This window comes from Sylvia atricapilla, chromosome 3, assembly GCF_009819655.1.
Source record: "Sylvia atricapilla isolate bSylAtr1 chromosome 3, bSylAtr1.pri, whole genome shotgun sequence".
NCBI lineage: Eukaryota > Metazoa > Chordata > Aves > Passeriformes > Sylviidae > Sylvia > Sylvia atricapilla.
The window spans coordinates 54,064,643-54,089,491 of NC_089142.1; the positions used below are offsets into that span (position 1 = coordinate 54,064,643).

Below are 24,849 nucleotides of genomic sequence, written 5' to 3' on the forward strand. Positions count from 1 at the left end.
TCTCCTTTACTAAAGGAAAAACACAAAAAACGAAACAACCAGCCAAAAGCCCTTAAAGAAAAGAAAGAAAAAATTGAGAAGGGGTCTCTTGTCTATTGGAGATGAGATTAACCTCTTGTTACACCTTTGAGTGATGCAAGGCAGATTGCAATGTGTGCTGATAGATTGTAGAAGGCAACATGTATTTGAGTGTATGTGTGTAGTTAAAGTAAAAATAAAAATCAAGCATCTGTGCATCTGAAAGTGTATGTATGTGTGTCTGGCTGACTGTTCTTCCTAAACTTTGTTTTTGAAAACACATTGTACTTCTAAATGTTTTTTAGGCCTGAAGTGAACTTAGAGAAATACACAGGTTGCCTCAAAGACATTGAAATTTCAAGGACACCTTATAACATATTGAGCAGTCCTGACTTTGTTGGTCTAACCAAAGGATGCACACTAGAGGTTAGTCTGATTTCCATGTATTTTGTCCTAAATGTTTTCTGGTTTCTGATTTTATGGTATATTAGATTAATTGCATATGGTATATTCCTTAGATAGGAATCCAGCCTTAAAATCCAAACAGTTACATTTAGGAGAAGGAAAGATGAATAAGTCTGATCAGCAAGTAGACCAGTTTTTCAGATCCTGACTTCTTGGAAAGTATTCTTGGCCACTTGTGATATCACTATCCCTAAAGAACAGAATTTTCTGAGCTACTTAACAGTGATTTAGCTTTGTTTCAGCTGACTAAAATGGTAATTATTGACATTAATGAGGATAGGCACCGACAACATTGCAAAAACTAAAATAAATACTGACACACATAAAACCCAAGGATGTTTTTAAATTGTTATTTTAAGGTCATTCACTACATAAAACCTCAGGTATGATTACTTACTGTCATGAGCTACCACTGAGATGGAAGGCACATTTCTTACTGATCACTAAGAATGTGCAAAATTGGTGTTGTTATTTTAGATTTAAATGCAACTTTTTTCAGTTGTTGCTGCTTGCAATTCAGAGTCTTTCAGTGCATATAGAATTCAAGGAATCTGATCTAAAATTTGGGAGAGAATTCAGTATTTTTTTATATAAAAAGATACTTCCACTGACATTTGTGTCCCAATAACTAGTTTCTATTTCTTCCCTGGAAATCTCTACCATTTAAGATAGTTTGCAAGCAGATGGAAGATATCCATCAGATACCATGTATACCATATATCTCATATTCCATATCAAATACCATTACAGTTAATCCAAATGAGTTGTTGTTAATCTGATGCTCTCAAAATATTTTTTTCTACAAGACATTAACACTTGACTTTGAACAGCAACTGGAACTTGGCTGGACCAAAAAAAAGACAAAGGCCCTATTTTGCTGTGTTTATCCATTGTACCTTTGGCCTTCATCAGAGCAAAATGTACACAACAGTAGGACTCTCAGACGGGCTATTAGACTAGATTTGTTATGCAGTCCGTGTTTTCAAGTTTGCAGTAAACCTAAATTGTAAACCAGCAGATTGTTCAAATGCTTTTAAATATTACAGATTTGGCTTCGGCAAAAACCTGATGGAGAGATTCATATTTGTTTTCATTTATAGTATATTATTTCTGGAACAGGAAACAAGGATAGTTGTGTTCATTTTCTTCTGTGTCTGTGAATCTTAGAAAGTACTTTCACATTATTTTGTAACACTTGAAGTTTCAGAGTATAAAATCTAATTGGATTAACGTCTTAGTTTGGGAAATAAATAAAATATTCTAATTGTACAAAACAACACGTAGGAAAATTAAAAAGAAGTGAAGCAAAATAAAGGATAAAGACTGGTTATGTGTTCAATAATTTAAATGTCCTCAGATTTCAGAGAAAGGTGAGCACCACCAGCAATGATTTTATCTGGCATAATTTTATATCTCTAGACCTGAATATAGTTCTACTGTACTGAAAAAATGGTGAACTACATGAGGAAAAGTCACTGTGTCTATTGATTGGTCTTCCACATCTGGAAGAATACATGAGTTGGCAGCAATGCCAGAAAACCTTTGGGAGTATGCACGGATTTATTATTCAATGACAAATTCTACTCTTGAAATTGTGTTAATGGCTACCAATGTCCAAAGAGTTGGGCCATGTGCAACAGGTGCTTTGTTTATGACTCTGAGTAAGCAAGAAAGCAGTGGTGTTTACTGAAGTAATGAAGATTAATAAAAAGTATTTTCTCAGCACATCTGACAAATAATGGAATCTAGTTTACAATCATACTGGGTTTTATTACCTATTTTATAGATTTTAAAGCAAAATCTAACTGTCTTAACTCAATAGAAAACACATACATAAAATAAAAACAACCTTGAGCAGTTATTTTTAATTGAAGAGGATATATTGACATAAAACTGGAACTTTGCCTTCCTGTAAGTCAGAATTCCACAAATACAGTAATGATGCCAGATGTAAACAGTTAAAGTAGTTTTGCAGAACGCTTTGAGGAGTAAATTGCTAAGTATTTTTTATTACTTTCCATCTTTTCACACTAGTTATACTTACATAGTTTATTATTTAGTTGAGAAATCTTCCTGTGCATTCAGAATCTTGCTTTTGATTCTACAAATGCATTTTCCTGTCCTCTCCTTCCTACAGAACATTCATACAGTCAGCTTCTCCAAGCCAGGTTTTGTGGAACTGCAGCCAATCTCCTTTGACGTGGGCACAGAAATCAACCTCTCCTTCAGCACCAGGAATGAGTCTGGGATCATTTTGTTTGGCACAAGTGGTACAATAGTCCCTCCCAGGAGAAAGCGCAGGCACTCTGCAAGGAAAGCTGCTCCTCTGAGGAGAAAGCGCAGGCAGACAGGACAGGTAAGAGGAACCTCGCAAAAGATTAAAAAGCCCCACACAGTTCTACTGAACTGCCACGGTTTGTTTCAAGACACTGTTAGATGTTTATGCTTAAGTTAAAATTCAGTTGTTTGGAATAAATTATTTCCAATGTTATTCTTTATCTGATGAAGAGTTTAACAGAGGCTCAAAACTGGGGTTTTTGTCTTGGATAAATAGTTTCTCTTACAGATTTACAGTCATGTATCCATTGCTTGTTGCTAAGCAGCAGATTTGGTTTTCTATTATATTCCATGTTGGGTTTTTTCAAACCAAACCCAAATATTAGAAAATATTGGTTTTCACTCATTTTGAGAACTACTTATGCACTATTAATGCTTGGAAACTCTCTCAATCCTGTTCATAGAGACGTAAATGAGGATCATTCTAATTTCCCTGATACCAAAAGAAAGAAAAAAATGCTGGTGAACACAGTGAAGATAAGCCCCTTGTTTGGCATCACTGATGTGGAATTTAAGACTTGAGTGCTCTGGCCTCTCCTTCTCTCTCATAAAATACAAATTTGCTGTGTTAGTTCACAGTGTTTGAGTGACTAGTTAAAGTGTGATTGCTAGAAATTGGTAGAAATTTTTCAATTGTTCATGATTAAATCTTGATTAAAATCCTGATAGACACACTACAGCAGCAATAAACAGAATGTGTTAATGCATTCTTTGTTCAGGACTTCTGGGAAGTGATGCTTCATTACTCTCTTTTCCGCCTATTTTAGAAGAGAGCTCTTGGTGACCTGGAGTAACAGACTCCAGGGACAGCACACTGAAATGGCTGACCTGGATGACATTGACTTCAGCGTAGAGGCTCCTTCATAATTTCCCAGTTCTTCAGGTCACAGAAGTGAATATGACCACTTCTACTGGTGCTGGAGTAACTATTGACATGATTTGCCAGCCCTCCAAAAACAGAGCTCAAGCTGAGATCAATGCACTTCAAGACATGATGAGTTTAAGAGCAGATCTTGTAACAACAAAAATCAGAAGAATTGTAGATTAGAAGTCTCCATCCTTCCCTGAAGATAGAAAGAGAGTTAGATCTGTTGATGTTTTCCAGCATGACCTTGTTTTACACCCTCCTCACTAAAAAAATGCTGGAGTCTGAGTATAGCAGCAGCAGCAGAACTAAAACAGCAGTGTCTTTTCTATGGGGAGCACATTAATAACAGAGTGAGACAATAAAACATACACACTAATCTAAAACTAAGTGAAAAAAATTCTTTGCAAGTGTAACTTACCTTTTCACTCCACCATATATCTCGCAGGCCTACTACGCCGTGTTCCTGAACAGAGGTCGGCTGGAAGTGCACATCTCCACGGGGATCCGGGATCCCCACAGAATCACCATCAGACCAGAGGCTGGCGAGTTCCACGATGGCAGACCTCATTCCGTCCGGATAGAACGAGCTACAGGGTAACAAATACCCACAAGTGCTGCAGACCACACAACACAGCTAATTCAACAAAGCAGACGTGTTAATGGCTTCAGCAGGCCATGTAAATGCTTCTTCTGAGACAAAAAAAAAATTCGTTTCATTCCATCATTATCCTTAAAAATTCTTAGAAATAAGTTTCTGATAGTTCTGAAGAGCTGGGCTTACATGCTTTAGTAAGCTACCAGCCTGTTTCTCCAGAGACTTGCATTTGCCTGAACTGGCATCTTTATAACCTTCTGATTCTTTTCAAGTATATTTTATAAAAGAATGTGGGTGAGAAATTCTGCTGTGGTGCAATAAATCTCCTTTTCAGGACATAGAGAAAAATGCTATTTTCAAAGGATACAAACTGCCAATGCAGCAGCCTGTAGGCCTTTTGAGATGCCATGTGCTGGACACAGTGGTGCCTAGCTAAATAGGGTAAACAGTGAAAACACAGTCCCACTTCTCTTACTGCAAAAGAAATAAGATCTTCTCAGACCATGTTGTTTTACACTGAATTTCACTTGAATTCCTTTGCTCTTTCTCAGACATTTTAAAACTTTCTTATTACACTTCACCATTCAGAAAGTGATTAGAAACAGCACTACTCTAGTGTGTAGGACTCAGGCAGCCAATAATATTTATGGTCTGGAATAGCCCTTTTTCCAAGCAGGGTTTATTATGAACATTTGAACATACAAATTTGTTGGATTAGTGCACTATGCACAGTGTTCTGTGTTGTTAAAAGAAATCAGAAATAAAATGTGACATCCAGCACTTTACAAAAGGCATTTTTCCACTTCACCCTCTTACCTCCACAACACTTCAGCCTTCTTGACCCACCATTCCTGTCTAGTCCCCAGGTGCCCTTCTGTCCTCTCTGTATTTTGCTTTCCTTTCTGTATATTTTTCTGACTGAATTTCTATTGTATTGTTAAAACCATCTCATAAATAATGCCTCCAGTCAAAAAGTCTCCTCTACTTCGGTGATTAGGTCAAAGTCAAACTGTAAATGCTTTGGAAGAAAAAGTTATTTTGGAAATGGATGACTGCATTTTGTGATACATTTTGTGTCACTGTGACAGAACACAAATATGTAGATGACAATAAAAAGCTCTAAACAGCAAAGTAAATTCTTTTATGCAGTGCTGTAGCGAGTACAGTAGCTTGACCTTATAAGGGTACACGTGAGAATACATCAAGGCAAAATTGCTGTACAATGCCATCCAGTGATGGTGCTTGTTCAGATGAGACCTCTGTGTTTTCAAAGTAGCTTTGCTACAAAACAAATTGCATGAACTCTGAAGTTTCTGTAACCTGAAATGGATGTGAAAAGATATAAATTAAGATTAACCCTTGCTCTGCTCACCATGAGCTCAAGCTTTATTTTTTTCTAAATGTGAGGAACACCCTGTGAAAACTCTGCAGAGGGATAATTGTCCATATAATTACAAAAAATTATGTTTTTGAAGACTAATGTACATCATTGCATGCTTCTGCTTGGACGCAAAATGTTTATGATGATTAGGCATGGCTAAGATGCAGCAGCACAAAGGATAACTTGAGTCTTCACAGTCTGACTGCCCTACACTTTCTCTGAAGGCAGAGAAGGGAAATGTCCTCTCTGGGACACTCCCTGGAACCTAAATGAATCTTTTGGTCTGAACTGCCTCCAGAGAAATCTCTCTCCTTTTGTTTCCACTGCTGAGGGGACTGGGAGATACCACAGGGACTGTCTTGAAAGATAAGTATTTTAATAATTGCTTTCTCTAACCCTTTGAAAACACATTTCTTACTCTGCAGCTTTCCAAACCAAATTAATTCATCCAAAACTATGAGGAAACTGGACAGTTTTCACGTAGTACAGCACTTACAGTAATTCAGGTGCTTATGTCGCTGTCCAGTTCTGTATATTATGTGTGTAAAAAACAAAGCCAAGCATTTTGTGTTTGAAAGCAGGTTTCTTTTCAATGAGCACTTTCAATATTCAGTTGCTCGCATTTGTAATTATAGTTAAGAAAGAATATTGGAGTTCAATTTTGCAGTTGACAAAAGGGAATTCATTTGCCAGAAACTGTCAGTCAGTAGTGCTGCAGAGGCTCCTACATTCCTCTCTTCAACCTTAACAAGCTTTTGCTTGTGCCATGTGAAATATCTGTTGGAATGAAATATAGCACCTGTATCAGTACATGGTGAACAATTAGCAACTTTCCTACTCTGCCACCTGCCCCAGAAGAAGCTATGAGATATCTAAAAGTGTGCCGTGTCTGCCATTGTTCCTGTAGTCAGAGCAGTCTGGCTGTGCCCCAGCAAGGAGATAATAAGGAAATAGGGAGTCCAAACAAAATGTGACCCCGTGCTGTTTCCATCCTACTGAGCTCTAGATGATTATATCTACTATCACAGTGCAGCCAGCTCAGCCTTTAGCTTGTCAGTATTGCCACACCACAAACCACTTCTTCCTATGCAGCCACAGTCTGACATTATCACCCCTCCACAACACAGTTTTCCCAGGCTTTATAAAGCAACTACCACGGAAGCACAGCAGCAGCCAGCTGAAACCCCTCCAGTGGTTAATATGCATTTAATGTGAGCTGCCAATAACATAATTTGAGTTGCTCATTGTTACAGCTAATGTAGGAGTAAATGGGGCTTGCAAAGGGGTGATTTCAATACAAGCAATAAGCAGAGTAAAATGCATATTTCTTTGCTTTCAAATCTTTTCCACAGGATGTTCAGTGTTCAAGTTGATGAAGACAAAGTCCAGACTCAGAGGTTGCCATCAGACCTGCCCATCTCTGTTAAAAAACTCTTTGTGGGGGGTACTTCTTCTCAGTTTCAGACTGCACCTCTCAGAAATATACCACCATTTGAGGGCTGTATATGGAATCTTGTCATTAATGCCACGTAAGTCTCAGTGATGCCAACAAATGTTCAGTTAATGAGATCTGGTTAAACTGTCTTGGTTACCAGAAGAAAATTCATTGTTGCAACAGATCATACTAGCAGCAAATGCTAGAATATGATCTCTTTTCTTTATATGCCATTCCTTTTTTCTTTTTTTTTCTTTTTTTTTTTTTTTTGTCTACAGTATGTGCTCCATGAGCTATGCAATTAATGAGCTGCTTTGCAGACAAGCCAACACTGTCTGTTTATCCATGAAATCAGAGAAATTCAACAGTAATGCTGCAGTAAGATGTGTGTCAGCAATAGGTATTTATGGTGTAGTGTAACACTTTCTTTTACGTAAGGGTGGTTTCCAAGAGAAGTCAAAATTCTGAGAACCACCATGGGAATCAATTTGCTTTGTGGAAAGTGCAGTAATCTGGAAGGAACATTTGAGTAACAGGAAAGGCAATGGTGAATAAAATAAAACCTGCATAGAAAGCTTCCATCTAAATCTTTCTTTCATGTATCTGAAGTGCCTAAATTATGATTTTATCACTCCACATCAGGGTAAATGACTTCTCTGCAATACCATTGAAACTACATAGCCTGTAAAGTTTGCCAGAGAGGATGCCTGTCTCTTTGAATTGACTGTAGGAAGAAAAGCCAACAGTCACTATCACGGCTCATTTAAGTGTCTTGGTTCTGTACCTCTCTGTACAGCGTGGGATGAGTCCTGGCTTTTGTGTCCTGTGAAGTGAAATTACACTGCAGCATATAGTTGTTCTTTACAAATGGGTGATAAAAAGGCAGAAAAACTCATAACGAACATCATTCTTTTTGTGTATTCTCAGCCCCATGGACTTTGCTCAACCTGTGTCCTTTGAAAATGCAGATATTGGCCGATGTCCCACACTAGAACCAGAACTTAGGCCACCTGAGGATGAAGACAAACCAACTCGTGCAACAGTTCTGGTCCATCCTGAACCAGACACTAATGGGGAGAAAGAAGGGCCAAGAACCCCTCCTACTTCTCCTCCTCCAACACCATCTCTATTGTCAGCACTTGTAAGTATAAAGCACTTCTGTCAGGTAGAGTTTGAAAAGTTTCTTTTTCCAGGCAAAATTGAAAGGCTATTCATCAAAAATAATGAAGCACTTTGCCACAAAAATAGTTACAATTCAGCATGATACTGTAAATGGAACACCTTGTTGCAGGTCAGTAAAACCTGTGGAAAATGGAAAACTGGCTGATATCATTTCCTTGGATTATCACAACAGTAATTTAAAGAATGATACAGCTTTAGAAATATCTTCGGCTTGCATGGTTGGCCATAAACCCTTACACTTCAGGATGTAAGCCAAGGAATATTTGCTTGAGGTTGGAAGGGAATTTTTCCCATGGGAAATCCATTTCATTACGATATTTCTTGTGCTATTCTCTGATGAACATGATAACAGTCATATCAGTGACAGGATGAAGAAAAAGACAAACCAGGAGGGCAATTTGATATAGCCATTCCTCCACTGAAATTTTATAACTTTAGTCAGGAGAATTACAAAATGAAACCCCAGTCATTGGTAAATTGAGCTCAACTGTTGTTACCAGAAATGAACAGCTAGATAGTGGCAAGCAGTCTTATACAACAAAATTTAAGGAAGAAACTCCTTCTCTCACAAATGTAGTAGTTTTATAAGTTGATGCAATATTTTACAAAACATATGTTTACACATCTGAATATTAAAATGAATAATACATACACTGGAAAATATTTTTGAGGGGAAAATTATTTGTATTTTGTTACACCTGAATACAACTGACAGGTTTATGCAGGCTATAGTTTAGTATGGGTGAGGTCTCAAAATGGTGTGAAAAGACTGCACATTGCCCCGTTAGTAACCCATTTGCATTATTGGAATTTACACTTCAATAATAAGATGGTTTCGAGAAGTTAACCGAAATTCTCTTTGAGATACATGACCACGTATATGTGGCACAGTTTTATCTAGAAGGACTTATCAAGTATTACTGAAATCTCCATGCATGGAAGTGGGAGCCTTGGGCTCAAGGTAGGCAAGCTCTGTCTCATGTACTACCGTGGCCCGAGCCCCGCAGTTGCGAACACCGGCCTCCCAGTGCTCCAGGGCAGCGGTTGTCATTCCTTCCCACAAGGTGGAGTAGTTGTAGCACCAGGGCTCCAATGCAGCTTTTCTGTTTGGAGTACAAAGCAAATTTGCAGTACAGTAAAGCTACTATAAAAAGATAAGGAGCCAGGCAACAAGGTAAAAAGGATTATCCAGTTTAATGCTCACTGTTGTGAAGGAATGCCGTCGTAGTATCCCTTGATCATGCCTTAAAAACAAAACAAAGAAACAAACCACGGAAGAGCATCAAAGAGCAAGTGCACACTTCCTAAGATTATAAATACTAATTTTTAAAATAGCAAAATTGAGAGGAATAGATCTACTCATTAATATCAGGAACCAGCCCCATTCCAACTAGGTGAGTTTTGTATATCATGTATCTAAAGCGGTGATAATCTAAAACAGGAATTCAAAATAAAAATCTAAATAAAACACCATTACTCCACTTCTTTCTTGGAAATAGTGAAACTGTTTTAATACACTGCAGACTTGAAACTATTTTAAATAAGGCAAGCTTTTGAATAGCTGTTACATTTATATTAGTGAGTTCTTCAAAGTATTTTTAAGGGGACTGTTGCAAAAAAATTACTACAGTCTGCTAATGAGGTAACACTCATATGAAGTGGCACTCGTATGACAGTAAATTGTACAGAATGGCAGTGTAGAAGGACTGCATATGGAAAATGTACAGCAGAAAGCAGTATTTTTTCTTAGGAGGCTTAAATAAGGTATACGCTCTATTTACGTACTTTTAGAACCTTTTTCATCTACGTGCATCTATCTGCATATAAAAGGAGAGGGCAGTTGAAGCCCAAATGAGGAATGAACCCCCCCTGTACTAAGCATAAGACAAGATCCATAAGTAGGACAGTTGGGAAATACACCAGGCTGCTGCTGCTGCTTGCTGTGAATGTCAGAATGTTCTTCAGCACTGGGTGGCTGCTGCTTCTGCCTCACATTATTCCCTGCTCCTCAGGGCTTGCTTGCTGCCGAAACGAAGAGTGCCAGCCTCACTTCTGCCTTTGACTCCAAGACGGTACCTCCCACTTTTGATCCATGCATTTCTTCATTGTGTTATTAACAGCAGCCAGTGAACTGTGGGGACTGCTTCAGTGCTTTTTCTACTAATTGCTTTCTTTGTAATTACTAATACAGCAAATGAGAATATGGAGAATGTGTGACAGTCCACCAGTGGCCTTTTCTGTTCTTCATTTCCACACCCATAAACACCAAGCTTCTTGACCTACCAGTCGTCCCTGACATCTTACAAGACTGAAATAAAGTGCAGCTGAAGAGTTCAGTCTCTCGTGTAATATGGGAGATTATTAAGCAGCCAGGACACATTAAGGCCATTGCTCAAAAAGCAAAGCTGAGATACTTTAATACAGGCTGTGCCTAGCACACAGTCTTGTGAAAGCTGTAAAGCTGGCTGTGCTTAGATAAAACAAAAGTGGGTACAGGCTTGTGAATAAAATATGGATTTTTTTAAACATGCCCTACTGATTTTTTTTCTTTTGCTCACCTTTCCGCATCAGCTTAATGAAGGCTTACTGTTAATAAGTAGTTTTAGTAAATAATCAGTCTGTGCTGTGATTCAAACCACCATGTTGTGTTGGAAACTCTCCCACACTCCTTGCACTTTCTTTCAGTCACCTTGCTGGAAAGAAGAAAAACTGCAGTATTTACTGATGCTGGGGAGCAGCTTGTATCAGACCCTTAACTAACATATACCAGCCTAGGGTTATATTTACTGTCAGAATATATCCTTTTAGTATGTAAAATGTAAAAATGTGCCTGAGAAAGGTGTGTGTATGTATTTTCCAATACTTTCCAGTACCAATTGTTTTTCCCTATCTTCAAATTTTAGCAAGCTCAAATGTAATTGAAGGTATTATATGCATAGTATTGTCATTAAGTTAGCTATTAGACTTCTAGATAAGCCTGTAAAGATTAAAATAATTCAAAATTTTAACTCTGCATTATGGGAATATGATTTTTTTTTCTTTTTTATGATTGCTGGAAGACTGGTATTATACATTCATAACCTTGCTTGGACCTGGTGAATTTCCCTTTTTTTTTTCGCCCCATTGCATATTGATGTATCAATTGTTCTTGTCATAATGCATGGTGTTCTACTCTATCATATTCAAACCAGAGCATTTATTATGCAAACCTGTATTTTAGAGGTGTTCTATACTGTTATGAAGATCTTTGTGATGTGTGAAAGCAAAAAATATTACTGAAAAAACTGAGTGAGAGAGGGAAATAAATTTCCTCTTTGCAGTTGAAATCTCAGGACTTAAGTCACTCATGACATTTTAAAAATGTTTTAGAGAAAGAACTCTGTCAGCAAGGCAGAGCACCTTGTGCTTTGCAGGTCCCTGCTGAGTCAGGGCTCAAATAAGAGACTGTCACCAATCCAAAATGATAGCAGCCACAGTGCTTAAAAACAGAGCTTGCAGCTATCAGAGTTTGTTTCTTTCCCAGCGGTATTGTCTGATACTGTGTTGAGTTAGATCCTTTGAGTCATTTCCTAACAATACGCTCAGTGGGAGGCAAAAGCCAGACATGAGTAGAAGCTGGTAATTACCATGGTCTTGTGTTGCCCCAGGCACCCTGTACAAGAGATTTAGGACCAGAGATTAAAAGACCTGGTGAAATTAAAACGAGAAAATTATAGTGGACAAAAGATATTTTACCTTGCATTGTTGCACCAGTTCAAGATTAATAGAAGTGGAACTACAGGGAGGGGTTTCTTTCTTTACCATCTGGGTAATGTCTCTACATTAGACAGTCGGGGGATTTTTACAGCTGTAACATCTATCCACCAGTTATTCAGATTTCCTGATTGTTTGTGGGGGCCTTTCAAGTGCACCGGGGGAAACAACAGCATATTAAGCAGAGAATACAGTTGTAAAACAATATAAAGAAATAAAATAAAGGACTCATTGACAGCTGCAGGATCTGAAACTACTTTTAACCCATTATTTTTAAGGTGACTGGATTTCAAGTTGACAACAAAGCATCCTTTTAAAACTTAAATCTTGTTTCATTTCTGTAAGAGGGCATCCTACTGTGTAAAACTCAGTTCTGTGTGAGCTAAGAGTACACTGAACTGCCTGGAAATCATTTAAGACTCTCGTAAGTGTCCACTGGTGAAAGCATGAAAGCAGCAATGTTCATATATTACTTTTATTTGCTTTTACGGCCAGCTTAATGAGCTCTGCTTTTACACCAAGTTTCCTGTCATACTGGTTTATAACTTTAGGTGGTGTGATGAGACATCAGCCTGCTGGAAAATTGCAGGGCCAGTCTCTAGACTAGGTACAATATTCTTGGTCCTCAGCAGTTGGGAGACTCCCAGCATATGCACAGGTGAGACAGATACAAAATACAAAGTTTGCATGGTTGCTGTATATTTTGCAGGATTCCTGTGCTGCTGACACAGAACCAGCCATTTTGGAAGGTGGCAAGCAGTTTGGTCTTTCAAGGAACAGCCACATTGCAGTTGCATTTGATGACACCAAAGTGAAAAACAGGTATATTGTTTGTTTCAGCAATAAGTTTTGATGGAATAGTGTCAAAATAAAATACCCCTCCTAATTCTTTCAAATGTATCTCCCAAAACTGTGGACATAATCTGAAAAGATCCCATGCCATAGCTAATTAATTTCATTAAGCAAACCTAAGAAAGCACTAAAGCATGAAATCTAGGCAATGAAATGCCCACCTAAGTAGCTCTCACAAAAACAATTTACCTATTTTTTGTAAAGGTCTGGGTATGCAAAATCCCAAACTGATTTGCTAAAAACCAAACAGACTAATGGAATAAGATTGTGCAGCTGACTTCAAAGATAGCTTTTTCAGAGGAGAGTTTTTTTGTTCAGTAACTTTATAATTTCTTTTAATAAGCAAAACTTCCTTCCTCTTCCCTCCAATAGTTTAGATCAATCTTGCACAGTAAACAGTAAAAATTACATTGCCACCCCAAAGTATAGCACTATATACACACAGCTGTTGACATGCAAAGGAATTCCATGAACTGTTTATAAAAATGCAGGGTTTTTCAATGCATTTGTGAAGCTAGAATTTATTAGTTGTTTATTTTTGCTCTGTAGGCACATGGTCATTAACAAATGTGCTGTGTCGCACCAATAAGCAATTTTTCTGCGTATAGTTTCCAAATCCATTAGTCTCACACTTATTTATCCCTATAAAGATGTTGTACCACATATGCTAATTTTAGAAAACTAAGAATGATCCTGGACTGATCATTTTCATGCAATGATTTTTCATTTATATTAACAGCTGCTTTCAGGTACTGACTTTGCAGCTCAACTTGAGCAAGGTTAGTGATGTGTTGCCAGTACAACTTTACCATTAGAAAACCTAAATTTCTTCGAGGTTCTTTACTATAGAGGAGGTTCTCAACATTACCATTCTGTCCAAGGGTTCATTAGGTTGGCTCAGACACAGCCTCATTTTCTCTTGGGAGAGATCAGATTAAGTGTTTTATATCCTCATTGTAAACTCTTCTGTCTGCGTCTTTAAAAGTTTTGCAACCTGTCTTCAGGCAATACAACTCATTAGAAATTCAACATTTGCCAGCTGTCACTACAGCTCTCCTCTTTGTGAGCATTATGTGTGTGGATGATGGATAACGCTGCTGGAATTTTACAGGTGCTGGGATTTTCTAGCTGCTACAGCTGCAGCTGCGAATTGCATCTTGAAATTCTATGCCAAGACTGTAGTTTTGTATCTCCACAGCAAAGGAACTAATGAATCCTCATCAGGGATCAGATATGTGTGAAATGTAATTTGCATATAACCAAATTATTTTTCTTGAATTCTAATGAACAAGTAAAAATGGCCACTAGCTATATAATTTTTTTTTTAGAGAAAACACAAAAAAGTAAATTAGATGAATTTGTCTAGTACCTTTTTTACTGTTTATTCTTCCTTCTATACCGTTTCCTGTTTGTTTGATTTCCAGGCTTACAATTGAATTTGAAGTCCGAACAACAGCTGATTCTGGCTTGCTGTTTTATATGGCTCGCATCAACCACGCTGATTTTGCTACAGTTCAGATAAAGAACGGTCTGCCTTACTTCAGTTATGATCTGGGAAGTGGAAACACCAGCACAGTGATTTCCAACAAAGTAAATGATGGCCAGTGGCACCAGGTATAATAGTCTCTAATTCTAAATTATTCTTTGCAATGGTAAGAAGTGAGCTTTGTTTTGCCTTGAGATATTTGCAAAATGTAGTCTACACAAGCCAAACTTTACAACTAGTATTTTTCTGGGGAAAAAAAAATAATCTAACAAAATTTATTTTAGATGCACTAGTACACAGAAATTTATCCTTCAGGAAACACATATTTCTGAACATATTTAAAATCTGTGCCATGTATAGTAAGGGACTACAGAAAATGTTCCTTCCAGCTTAATAGGGCTCATGTGAGTATCAGCTCACAATGATGGAATACATCATTAAAACCAGTTGTTTCTACATTAATAATGTTGTTGTTAAGCCAGAGTGCTGAGAACAAAGAAAAGAAAAAAAAAAAAAAGCAACATGTAAGTAAAGTTTCCCTGGATTATTAATTCAGTAGGGAATAAATATGATATTCATATATTTGGTAGCACCTTCTGTGACTTTATGAGAAGGGAGCATTATATGCAATGCCTGTGGCATTTGGATGCTAAGAGAAGGAATGATATCACAACTATGAAATTTTTTATTTGCTGGGTGAAGGACAACAGACACACAGTATATTCATTAGGTGACATGCTGGAAGGCACCGTTAGAGACAGAGAAACAAAGTATACATGTAACTATGGATTGAATTGATATGCTATAATTTACATTTACTTTTGTACAGATATTTAGAAATTCCGCATCCACATCTCACCCCCAAATGACAAAAAAAATCTAATTGCATTTTCTCTTACACTTTAATGGCCTCATTTCCACTCTGTTCTCCTGGAATTTTATTTTCATGAGATTTTTAGTCATGAACTTTTGATGATAGCAAGTGCTCTACACCGAGATATTTCATAAAGGGAAAAAATGAAGTTGTAGTACTCATTTATCTGTTTCATATAATGCCTGAGAGCACTGGCAGCAGACCAAGGACCCATTCTGCTACTCCCTCTGTACATACAGAAGAGTTGCTTTTCCTTTTAGACATTTTCTCTTTATTCTAAGAGAACTAAGTGGAGCATATATTTCTTAATGGAAGATTGTGCTCTTTGGGCATACAGCTTGACACTCCACAAGAGAGGGCCCCTTTTTGTAGATCCTGTTTCTGTAGTGGAGAATGGAGACAAAGTCACAGTTCCCAAAAAAAAAAAAAAAAAAAAAAAAAAAAAAAAAAAAAAAAAAAAAAAAAAAAAAATTGAGAAGAAGGAGGAGAGAAGGCAACACATTTAGGAAAAGGCTACAGCCTTTGTTTCTGATAAAGCAGGGGGTTTTCTTTAAAATAATCCTTTTAGTGACAATCTTTCCTCCATTTGGAATTACTTTGGTTAAAAACATTTCCATCAGTCCTACAGAAGCCACTTGGTGCTGCTGCTGTCCTTCTATCTGTTTAGGTCCTCTGTAAGAATGTCTGTTCCCAGTTCCTGTCTCACTCACCTATTCTTCCTTCTGCCCAAGGTGTAGTTATCCATCTCAAATTTATAGTTGCCTGTAAAATCAAGTTCAGGCCCTAAACTTCAGGCCATCCTTGTCAGTGTTCAGTCACTGCATGACAGATACACTGCCACACTGGAGCAGAAGCAGCCATGTTAAAGAAAAGCCAAAAAATGCTGTTTGTCTTTCTTTGCTGTTCTGGTGAGCCAACTACTATGTTTTTCAGAAATCTGGTAACATGCATGATGCATCTTTCATTTATTTCTTCTTATGCAGAACTAGTATTATACTGAGCTGTAGAGATTTCAAAGAGATTGGTCTAGAATTTCCTGAACTCTTCAGCAACTGCACTCCCTGCATGCGATTCAGAGTCCATTTGTCTGAACAGAAGCCATAATACCAACAGAACATAGTTGGTATTATATTTACTCTAACATAAACTATAATCTGAGGCATGTCCAAGCTAGTGGAATCATAAACTCAGTGCTCTCTGCAAACATGTGCTGCTATAAAGATTTGCCACCAGTGCCATAACACTCAGCATTTATTTGGAAGTACTTATCTATTCTCAGTACTTAAAATTGCTGTCTGATTCCCGGAAAAAAAATACTGCGGCGTGCCTTTTACAACATAACAGTGAAGCATTTTAAAGGAGTCTCAAGTCTTTTCAGTAATTTTAGTAGATAATTGTCATGATGCCTCCTGACCCAGATGCAAGTAAAACACAGTCAGATGTTGGCACAAAACCTTGCTCAGGAGCTTTGTTCCATGAATATTATCCATAGCTGCTGCCATGGTACTTCTGTAACCACTCCTACTATTTCTTGTGTATTGTTATATATTTTGGACTGTAAGACTAGTTACAGTCTGAAAATGCTTGGTTGTCAGAAAACTGTCTGTAATTGTATTGCTTTTTTGTGTCTTTCTAGATAAAAGTCAGTCGAGTGAAGCAAGAAGGAAACCTCATAGTAGATGGTGTTTCTAACAGCACTGTGAGCCCCAAGAAGGCTGATATACTGGATGTTGTAGGAATGCTCTATGTGGGAGGATTGCCCGTTAACTACACAACCAGAAGAATTGGTCCAGTAAGCAAATTTGTTTAAGTTATTTTACATGCTTTAAGTGTGTCTTGATTGGTGCAAATATCTTCCCAGTTTTTTTTTTTTTGTTGTTGTTTGTTTGTTTTGTCTTACTTTTCCTTCAGACTGCACAAGAACATGGATAAAACAGATCTTTGTGGAGGTGAACAACATTCTGTCAGTGAAAAGATCTGACTCAGAATCCAGTTAATGAGAAAAAAATTGAAATAGCAGAGTTATTTACTGTTTTGGAAAAGCAGAAAGTTCCATACACTTGTGTCCACTTGGATCATTGCACAACAAGCATATAGATTCCTGAGTACCACTTGCCCTTGCTCTTGACTGTAATTGATCTAGCAGCAAATGCTAATAAACAGTGAAAGGATCTCCTACAAGGGGCAGCAGAAGCCAAAATTACCCTGGACAAAGTACCCAGTAGTACTTCCGCTTACTGTAATAATCAGTTTTGTGTTGCTATTACTAAAAGAGGAGAGAGTGTGTTTTGAAGGAAGGCCATGAAAATTCTATTGTCCTCTTTCTGTTTCCAAATTAAATGTGCATATATCAATTTATTTATTCACTGTTTTGGTTCAAATGCCTGGCTTCTGTGCTAACATAGAAGATGTCAGAGAGACCAGAGAAATGAATACCATTTTGTCCTAAATTTTGTAGAGTTAACTAGAAACACTGTATTCTGTCACCCCAGACCATTTACTGCATCTATCTGCTCAACTCCATGCCAGTCATCTCACTGATGCCCTTCCAACCTCCCAAGATACACCAAGTATCAGAATGGGAAAAAAAACTTCTTCCATGCTTTCTTTTGCTCTCTGTGAAGATGGTTCTTTCAAAGCAGAAACTGAGTGAATTTAATTATAGTAAACAACAAATTTGGCATCTACCACAGCACAATTCAGACACAAAAAATGGAATGTCAGTAGGAGCTATGTCTGGGTTCATCCTGGGTAGATACAGAGAATCCATAAAGAGCAAGCAAAGCACAAATATGGTAAGGAAACCAAACAGACTCCCAAAGAAGCTGCACATGAGTAAATAGGGTTATACTAAGATGTCTATGGAATGGAAAATACCAGTCTGTGGAGAGGCAAGAATTCCTTTCTTTGAGTGGACAAAATAAATCCAGAAAAGGAGTTCCTAGATCCCAGATGTATTTACTCATGGATAGGGAATGAGGGGAAGAATAACCACTATACACCTGAGGGTGGTATTCCATAAAGAAAACTGAACTGTAAGGTCATGTTTGTTGGTAAAGAATTGATTTTGCAGAAAGCCCAGACTGAGGCAAATCTAAATCATTGCGATTTACCAAACCATATCTGAAGCACTGAAAGCCAAAAGCAATACTTAACTACGCACAACACGTAATTCCTAGTAGTATCAATTTATGCTCTTTGAAATATAACTGCAATTTACAAATACCAATCCAAGGAGAAAGATAACACTAAGTCCTTACCTATTGCTATTTGTCAGAGGTAATGGAGGGAACCCATGCAGATAAATGGATCAGTCTGGCAATAACAGTCATGTCAGGTACTGACAGTCTTATGTGCTTTGGTATTTAAATGTCATGTAAAAACCAGTGCTTGCCTTCCAGTCACGCTCAGTAAAATGCACCACGATGTATGAGACAGCATTGTGCTGTAGCTTCATGTAGAGGGTCTGAAGCAAACCAAGTTGAAAAGAGGTGTAACCTTAGTCAGGGCTTACTTCTATACGCACACTAGCCTTTTTGGACAGTAATCTATTATGTAATCATATGTTGGCTTCTTTTTCAGTGTAGAAGACTGATACCCACTTGTTTAGCTTCAGCAGATGTCACATTTTGAGCACTCAAAATTTTGTTCTCAGCAAAAGAGGTCCCATTACCTGTTCCCATACTAAAGGATAGCCAGATTTGCTTTTCCATAGGGAAGAGAAAATTGTAAAGTTAGAGAACATTGTCGAATCATCTATAAATCTTGCATTTCTGTGATTTATTCTTGCAGTGAAGGATTGGTGGAGTTTTTTTTGACATTTCTGGTTTTTTGATAACAAGATTTGTTGATCTGGAGATGACTTAGAAATTACAAAAACGATTACTTACAAAAAATCTGACAGAAAGCATTGTTCACGTCAGAACTAAATTTATTCACTGATATTGCTCAAGCTCTCATGAAAATATTGTACAGGTTTATTTAGCTGTAATAAGCTATATAATTTCACAGTACATACAGCTTTGATTTACAAGAAAGTAAATTCTTGGAAATCCTTTCCAATTATGGGTCAGAATATTGTTAGAGGAGGTAGGGTGCAGAGTCAAGGCCTCTCTGAAGGTATACCTTTGTCCTTTTTGTACTTGTATGTATTTCTAGAATGAATTTTATACACTGATACTTGTTTTTCTTCCTTTCAACTGCACTGCCTATGAATAGATCTTCTTTTTCTTCCTCCAAGTACATGATGTATCATTTTCCTCTGTCTCACTGGTATCAAGGATAGATTTTCCTAATTCTTTAAGTCAAAGATAAAAGCCTCTGAATCTGAGAACCAAAATGAAGCTTCTGCAGCCCCTGGAGAGAAAAAGGGAGGGCGAGTTCTGGTGGAGATGCCAGTGGCTTTCAGAGATCCCCCTGGGATGCCCTGCTCACACCCAGAACAGCCCCTGCCCCAGGGCAGATTCATGGGTGCTCAAATAACCATTGTAAGTGTGCCCAGACCTCTGGCTGGGGGTCACAGTGTGCCCAGTGCAGAAGCTAAACTGGAGCTGCAGTTTGCTACCCTGCACAGGAGCCTCCATGAGCACATTCCCTGCCTCTACTTGCCTCTCTGGCCATATGAGTGGCCCTGAACACTGCAGTCATCAGACTATGTGCAGTCAACAACCTTCACATAGGGCCTCTGTTCATTTTAGTCATGATGTTACCTACTCTGTCTTACCATGCAACATTAGGCCCACAGTAAAGTGATTAAAGGAAAGGAAAAAAGAAAACCCACCTAGTAAAATTACCACCAGCTCAGAGAACTATAGACACTATCATCATCTACTTGCAAACCCCATAACCTAGTCAATTAAAAAGGCAAAGTATAGGCCATTAAATTCCTGCATTGCTGATGTAATTTGCTATGTTTCATTATGTGGTGTATTATTTTATGTCCCCTCCAGTAAGCCAAATGGATGTGACTCAGATCACATCCCTGAAAAGTAATGTAATTCATCCTAAGTATGATTAAGAGTAGGCTCCAATTGCAATCAGATATTAAAGATTAGCCATGTTATATTCAAGTTTTATTCAGCTCCATAAATCCAGCAGAGAAGCAGAGAAAATGCACTCATTGATTGCATACTTTAGGCTTGCTTCTCATAGTTTTATGTTTTGTTTGAAATATCGACTGCAGGTCCTCCATAGCATTGATGGCTGCATCAGAAATTTTAAAATGACAGAATCACTTGTTGACCTAGATAATCCAACTTCCAGCTTCAACGTTGGGAAGTGCTTTGTCACTGCACAGAAAGGAACGTACTTCGATGGAACAGGCTTTGCCAAAACAGGTAATGAACAACAATTCTGGTGATAGTCAAAGAATAGAGAGAGAGGAGATTCTGCTTTCAAAAACAGTGTTATCAGTGCTATCTAAATCCTGTTGGCTGGAGGCAAAGTGAGACCAGTACTTGAAAGTCTTACTGATCATTTTTAGTTACGTCACCTAAAGAGAAACTATGTGACTTCCTAGCAAGGTCTTGCACTAAGCACAACTGCCATAAAAGTTACTTACATGGTTTCACATGAAATGGAGTACATTAGCAATGCCAAGTTAGTTACTTTGCGTGACTCTCAGTGCAATTTGTGTGATGATTATTAGGAATAATGTTTCAGATGCTTATCTTCATTTTACTGTGCTTCCCGTTTTCGCTCCAAGTTGGTGCATACAGAGTGGGAACAGATCTGCTTGTGGAATTTGAATTCCGTACAACACGGATGAATGGTGTTCTCCTAGGAGTCAGCAGCCAGAAAATGGATGGGCTTGGCATCGAATTAGTAGGTGGAAAAGTGAGTAGCAAAGCAGTTTTGTTTCTTCATAAACTGGTTCTAGACAGCACAGGTAGTTTAAATGCAAGGTTACTTCTGCAATCTCAAGATATCTCAAACAATATCAGGGCTATTGAAGGAGAGCAACACTTGCACCTTTCCATACATCTAGAGGATCTTACACTTTTAAAAGATAGTTTAAAAGATTCTGTAATACTTGAGTCTCCTAAGACTGCAATCAGATCTTAAATTAGTGACCATATAAGAAGTTTTGAGGAAAGACTTTGTCATTAATAATACTAGTTTCTCTTGGATATCTTTTGATTCACAGTCTGGAAAACCAGTCATTATTCTGTTAATATAAAGATTTTAGAGGGGTGTAAAACATCTTAGAACTAAGACCAAAAATGGGAAAATGACAACCTAGGCAACAATTTTGCACGTTTCCACTTGTGTTTAACTCAGTGATACAACCCAGATCTCAGGGCGACAGCAATCCACATGGTCTTTGGTGCATATAGTCAAATCATGTTGACTTCAAATGAAACAAACAAAAACAATTGAACTGTTTTGAAAACTCGCTGATGTCCATGCTGTGCTTTTCAGGTAATGTTTCATGTTGACAATGGTGCAGGCCGATTCTCTGCTGTCTATGAGCCTGATGCAGCAGGCAGTTTGTGTGATGGACAGTGGCACAAGGTTCTTGCCAACAAGATCAAACACCGCTTGGAGCTGAGTGTGGATGGCAGACAGGTGGAGACTGACAGCCCAAACAGAGCCTCGACCTCGGCAGACACAAACGACCCTCTCTTTGTCGGAGGCTATCCTGGTGAGCATGCAACACACAATGCTTTACTTAGGCTCCAATAGTGCTGCCTTGGTAATGGCTTAAATGTAAGTAGGACTAGTGTGCTAAAGATGCTTGATAAGACAGGCGGAGTTTGTATCAGTTGGTGTGGATGCTCATTTTTGCATTCAGCTGCATTTCAGAACAAGAAGTTCTGCAACAAGAGACTCTCGCAGATACCCCTGTACCATTTCAAATGTAGGCACTGTCATGGGATCAGACAGATTTTCTGCCTTCTGCTGCTCACACACACACAGCCTCTCTCTTAAAACTTTCTGTTTAGTAATAGCATAATAGTTATGTTGCAGTAGTAACAGCATTTGGCATATTTAAATTTAACTTAGGAACAGCAAATTTTAACCAAAGAATGTATATATGCCTCTGAGGGGGCAGGGCAATGTATGTGTAAATCAGCCTGTAAAACCTGAGGAATGGAAGAAAAAGAACAGCTTGCACAGAGAGTTAAGAATGCACCATCTCTTTCTAATTAATGCCTTTACTTGTGGTCTGCTGTGTTTTAAAGGAAAAAAAACACCCATAATCTGCATTTGCTAATCAGTATTCTGGAAGCCCTCAAGAGAAGTTGTTTTATGCAGAGGTAATTGAACAGTATCGAGAATTGGGCTGAGTTCTGTAGCTGGCTTCATCTTCCACTAAGCTGATAATGAATGCTAGTATTCATCTCTTCATAGACATTCAAGAATTTTTCTAACGGCAGTTTACTTTCTGAAAACACAGTTAATACGTTTGCAAAGTACCAATTTTGTTGCATTTGTAATAAATATTCCCTCTAGCTTGCAAACCAAAACAAAAAAGCGAAGTATGTTTGGAGTATGTGTCTGCTGTAGTGCATACTGAGGTCAGTGGCAAGACGCCTCTGAGTTAGATAAGCTCTAAATTATTTTCTGGAAGATGTTTTCTCACCCATTCTAATGTGTGATACATCTAAAAAGCCTTCTCTCTCAAGCTTCGGAACATTTTAAAAATTGTCCTTGGTACTGACATATGAGATTTGAACTTTAGTTGCAGTCACTGTCAATAAAGACCAATGACTCTGTGCCAGAAGGAAAGCAGTTTTGTGGCAGCCTTTTTATAACAAAACAAGATTCTAGCACAGGAGCCAGCACTGAAGAAACACTGCAGATGGAGTTACTATCTCGTTCTGGACTCCATGTCAAGAGCAGAGAGGCAAATTGCAGTAACACTGCAATCTGTACAAAACAAACCTACACTTACTTTAGGTTGAAGGGATATTCCTGAGTTCAGCCACATGGCAAGTTATAAAATTATTTAATAAACCTACTGCATGTGTAAACACTTCACTCTTCTTTTGCTGCCTAGTCTAGCTTATCCAGGATTTAAGATTCCCAATACTTAGACAGCTGCATCACAAATTTAAAGCAGAGTACCATGAGAGTTTGTAAAATTAGTAAGTGTTTGTATTTTCCAGTCCTCTTGAAGGTGCATAAATAGAGCAGAACAACTGTAAACCAGCTAGAATTAGCTGATGGAGAATTTTCTGTGTAGAGAAAATTTTCACGACCATGGTTTGGACAAGAATAGAGATTCCTGGGAACCCAAAAAGCTGGCATTAATCCGCTGGTATCACTCTTCCCCATGCAAGGAGAGACAGATGGATTCAGCCATCTTATCCTCTGTGAAACAGAATAATGCTGTGGACAGACAGTCTCTACAAGTGTAAAATTACTTCTGCTACTCACTTGGAAGAACACTGAGAAACAAGTTGAGCCATGAATTTCAAGCAGTTGAGAGAAATATATCCATGTTCCAAGTCAAACCATCCTCCCTTCCATCCCCTCCTTCATTAGAAATATACTCCAATTCCTGGCTTTACAGTCAGCAAGGGAAAAAAGAATACTTGAAAACTATCAAAGCCAGTCTGTAAATGACATCTGAAATCCATCCTGAGGAACTGGCTTCTTTGTGACGATAGGACTGAGAATTGCATCCATTTTGGCCTATTTTTTCCCCTCTATTATTCTGTGGATAAACACCTCTAGAAGCTGAATATCTGCAGAGCATCATGTGTGTATTGTGCACCATTTGTAGGTAGCAAGCTGCCCATGTGTGTTACCATGGCAGTTTATTTGTGTTCGGATTCTGCCACTTTCATAGTAGGAAAGAAAAAGAAAAAAAGTCTAGATTGTTATCTAACATAAGCATTTATCACATTTGCTCATACTGTTTGTAATTTTTTAGTAATGAATATATACAGCAAATAAAACATTCACATAATGCTGGGGGCATCTGTTTCTGTGCAAGACTCTCAAAGAACAAAATTAAATATCAACTCAAACTAACAAAATTTGTTTCTAATTTTTTTTTTCTTTCCTTCAGATGGTGTGACTCAGTTTGGGCTGACGACTAATATCCGTTTTAAAGGATGTATTCGATTTCTGAAGCTCACCAAGGGTACTGCAAAACCTCAAGAGATTAACTTTAGCAAAGCTTTGGAGCTGAAGGGTGTCCAGCCACTGTCATGCCCTGCAGACTGATGGTCACTCAGCCAGTATGGGTTAGTTTATATAAGCACCTCAGATGAAAAAAATAAAAAATCTATATCTTCACTGCATTCATAATAAAATGTCTTTGTGCAAGTATTTGAGAAGTGTTTGTGGTATGTTCTAATGGCTATTTCAATGTACCTCCTAGCCCCTTGATTAAGGGAGTAACACAGTAATTTTTATCTATTTCCTTATAGCTTGAAATGGAAATGTTTCATCGTTCTTGTTATGAGTGAGAACAAATATTATGCAGGTTGTTGATTTTCTATGGAACACAAAATCACTCGAGTTGGAAGTGAACCGTAAAGATCATTGAGTCAAACTCTTTCAAATGCTTACTAAATGCTTTTGGTGAGGTAGATCTCTAAACTTGTATTCTTTTAGAATTCTTAATACAGTCCACTTGTGGGCATGCAC

General features: G+C 38.0%; 1 protein-coding gene across 1 annotated transcript in view; it reads left to right on the top strand.

The window, feature by feature from the left end:
• LAMA2 (laminin subunit alpha 2) overlaps window positions 1-24,528 on the top strand; it is a 335,323-nt gene extending 310,795 nt beyond the window's left edge. The window contains exons 53-64 of the mRNA XM_066314417.1: window positions 324-444; window positions 2,621-2,839; window positions 4,134-4,282; window positions 7,017-7,193; window positions 8,027-8,240; window positions 12,744-12,856; window positions 14,311-14,500; window positions 16,883-17,038; window positions 20,429-20,582; window positions 20,951-21,081; window positions 21,667-21,889; window positions 24,266-24,528. Coding sequence (XP_066170514.1) covers window positions 324-444; window positions 2,621-2,839; window positions 4,134-4,282; window positions 7,017-7,193; window positions 8,027-8,240; window positions 12,744-12,856; window positions 14,311-14,500; window positions 16,883-17,038; window positions 20,429-20,582; window positions 20,951-21,081; window positions 21,667-21,889; window positions 24,266-24,423 — 2,005 coding nt within the window. The 3' untranslated portion in view covers window positions 24,424-24,528. The remainder of the gene's footprint in view (window positions 1-323; window positions 445-2,620; window positions 2,840-4,133; window positions 4,283-7,016; window positions 7,194-8,026; window positions 8,241-12,743; window positions 12,857-14,310; window positions 14,501-16,882; window positions 17,039-20,428; window positions 20,583-20,950; window positions 21,082-21,666; window positions 21,890-24,265) is intronic.
• The last annotated feature ends 321 nt before the right edge of the window (window positions 24,529-24,849 follow it).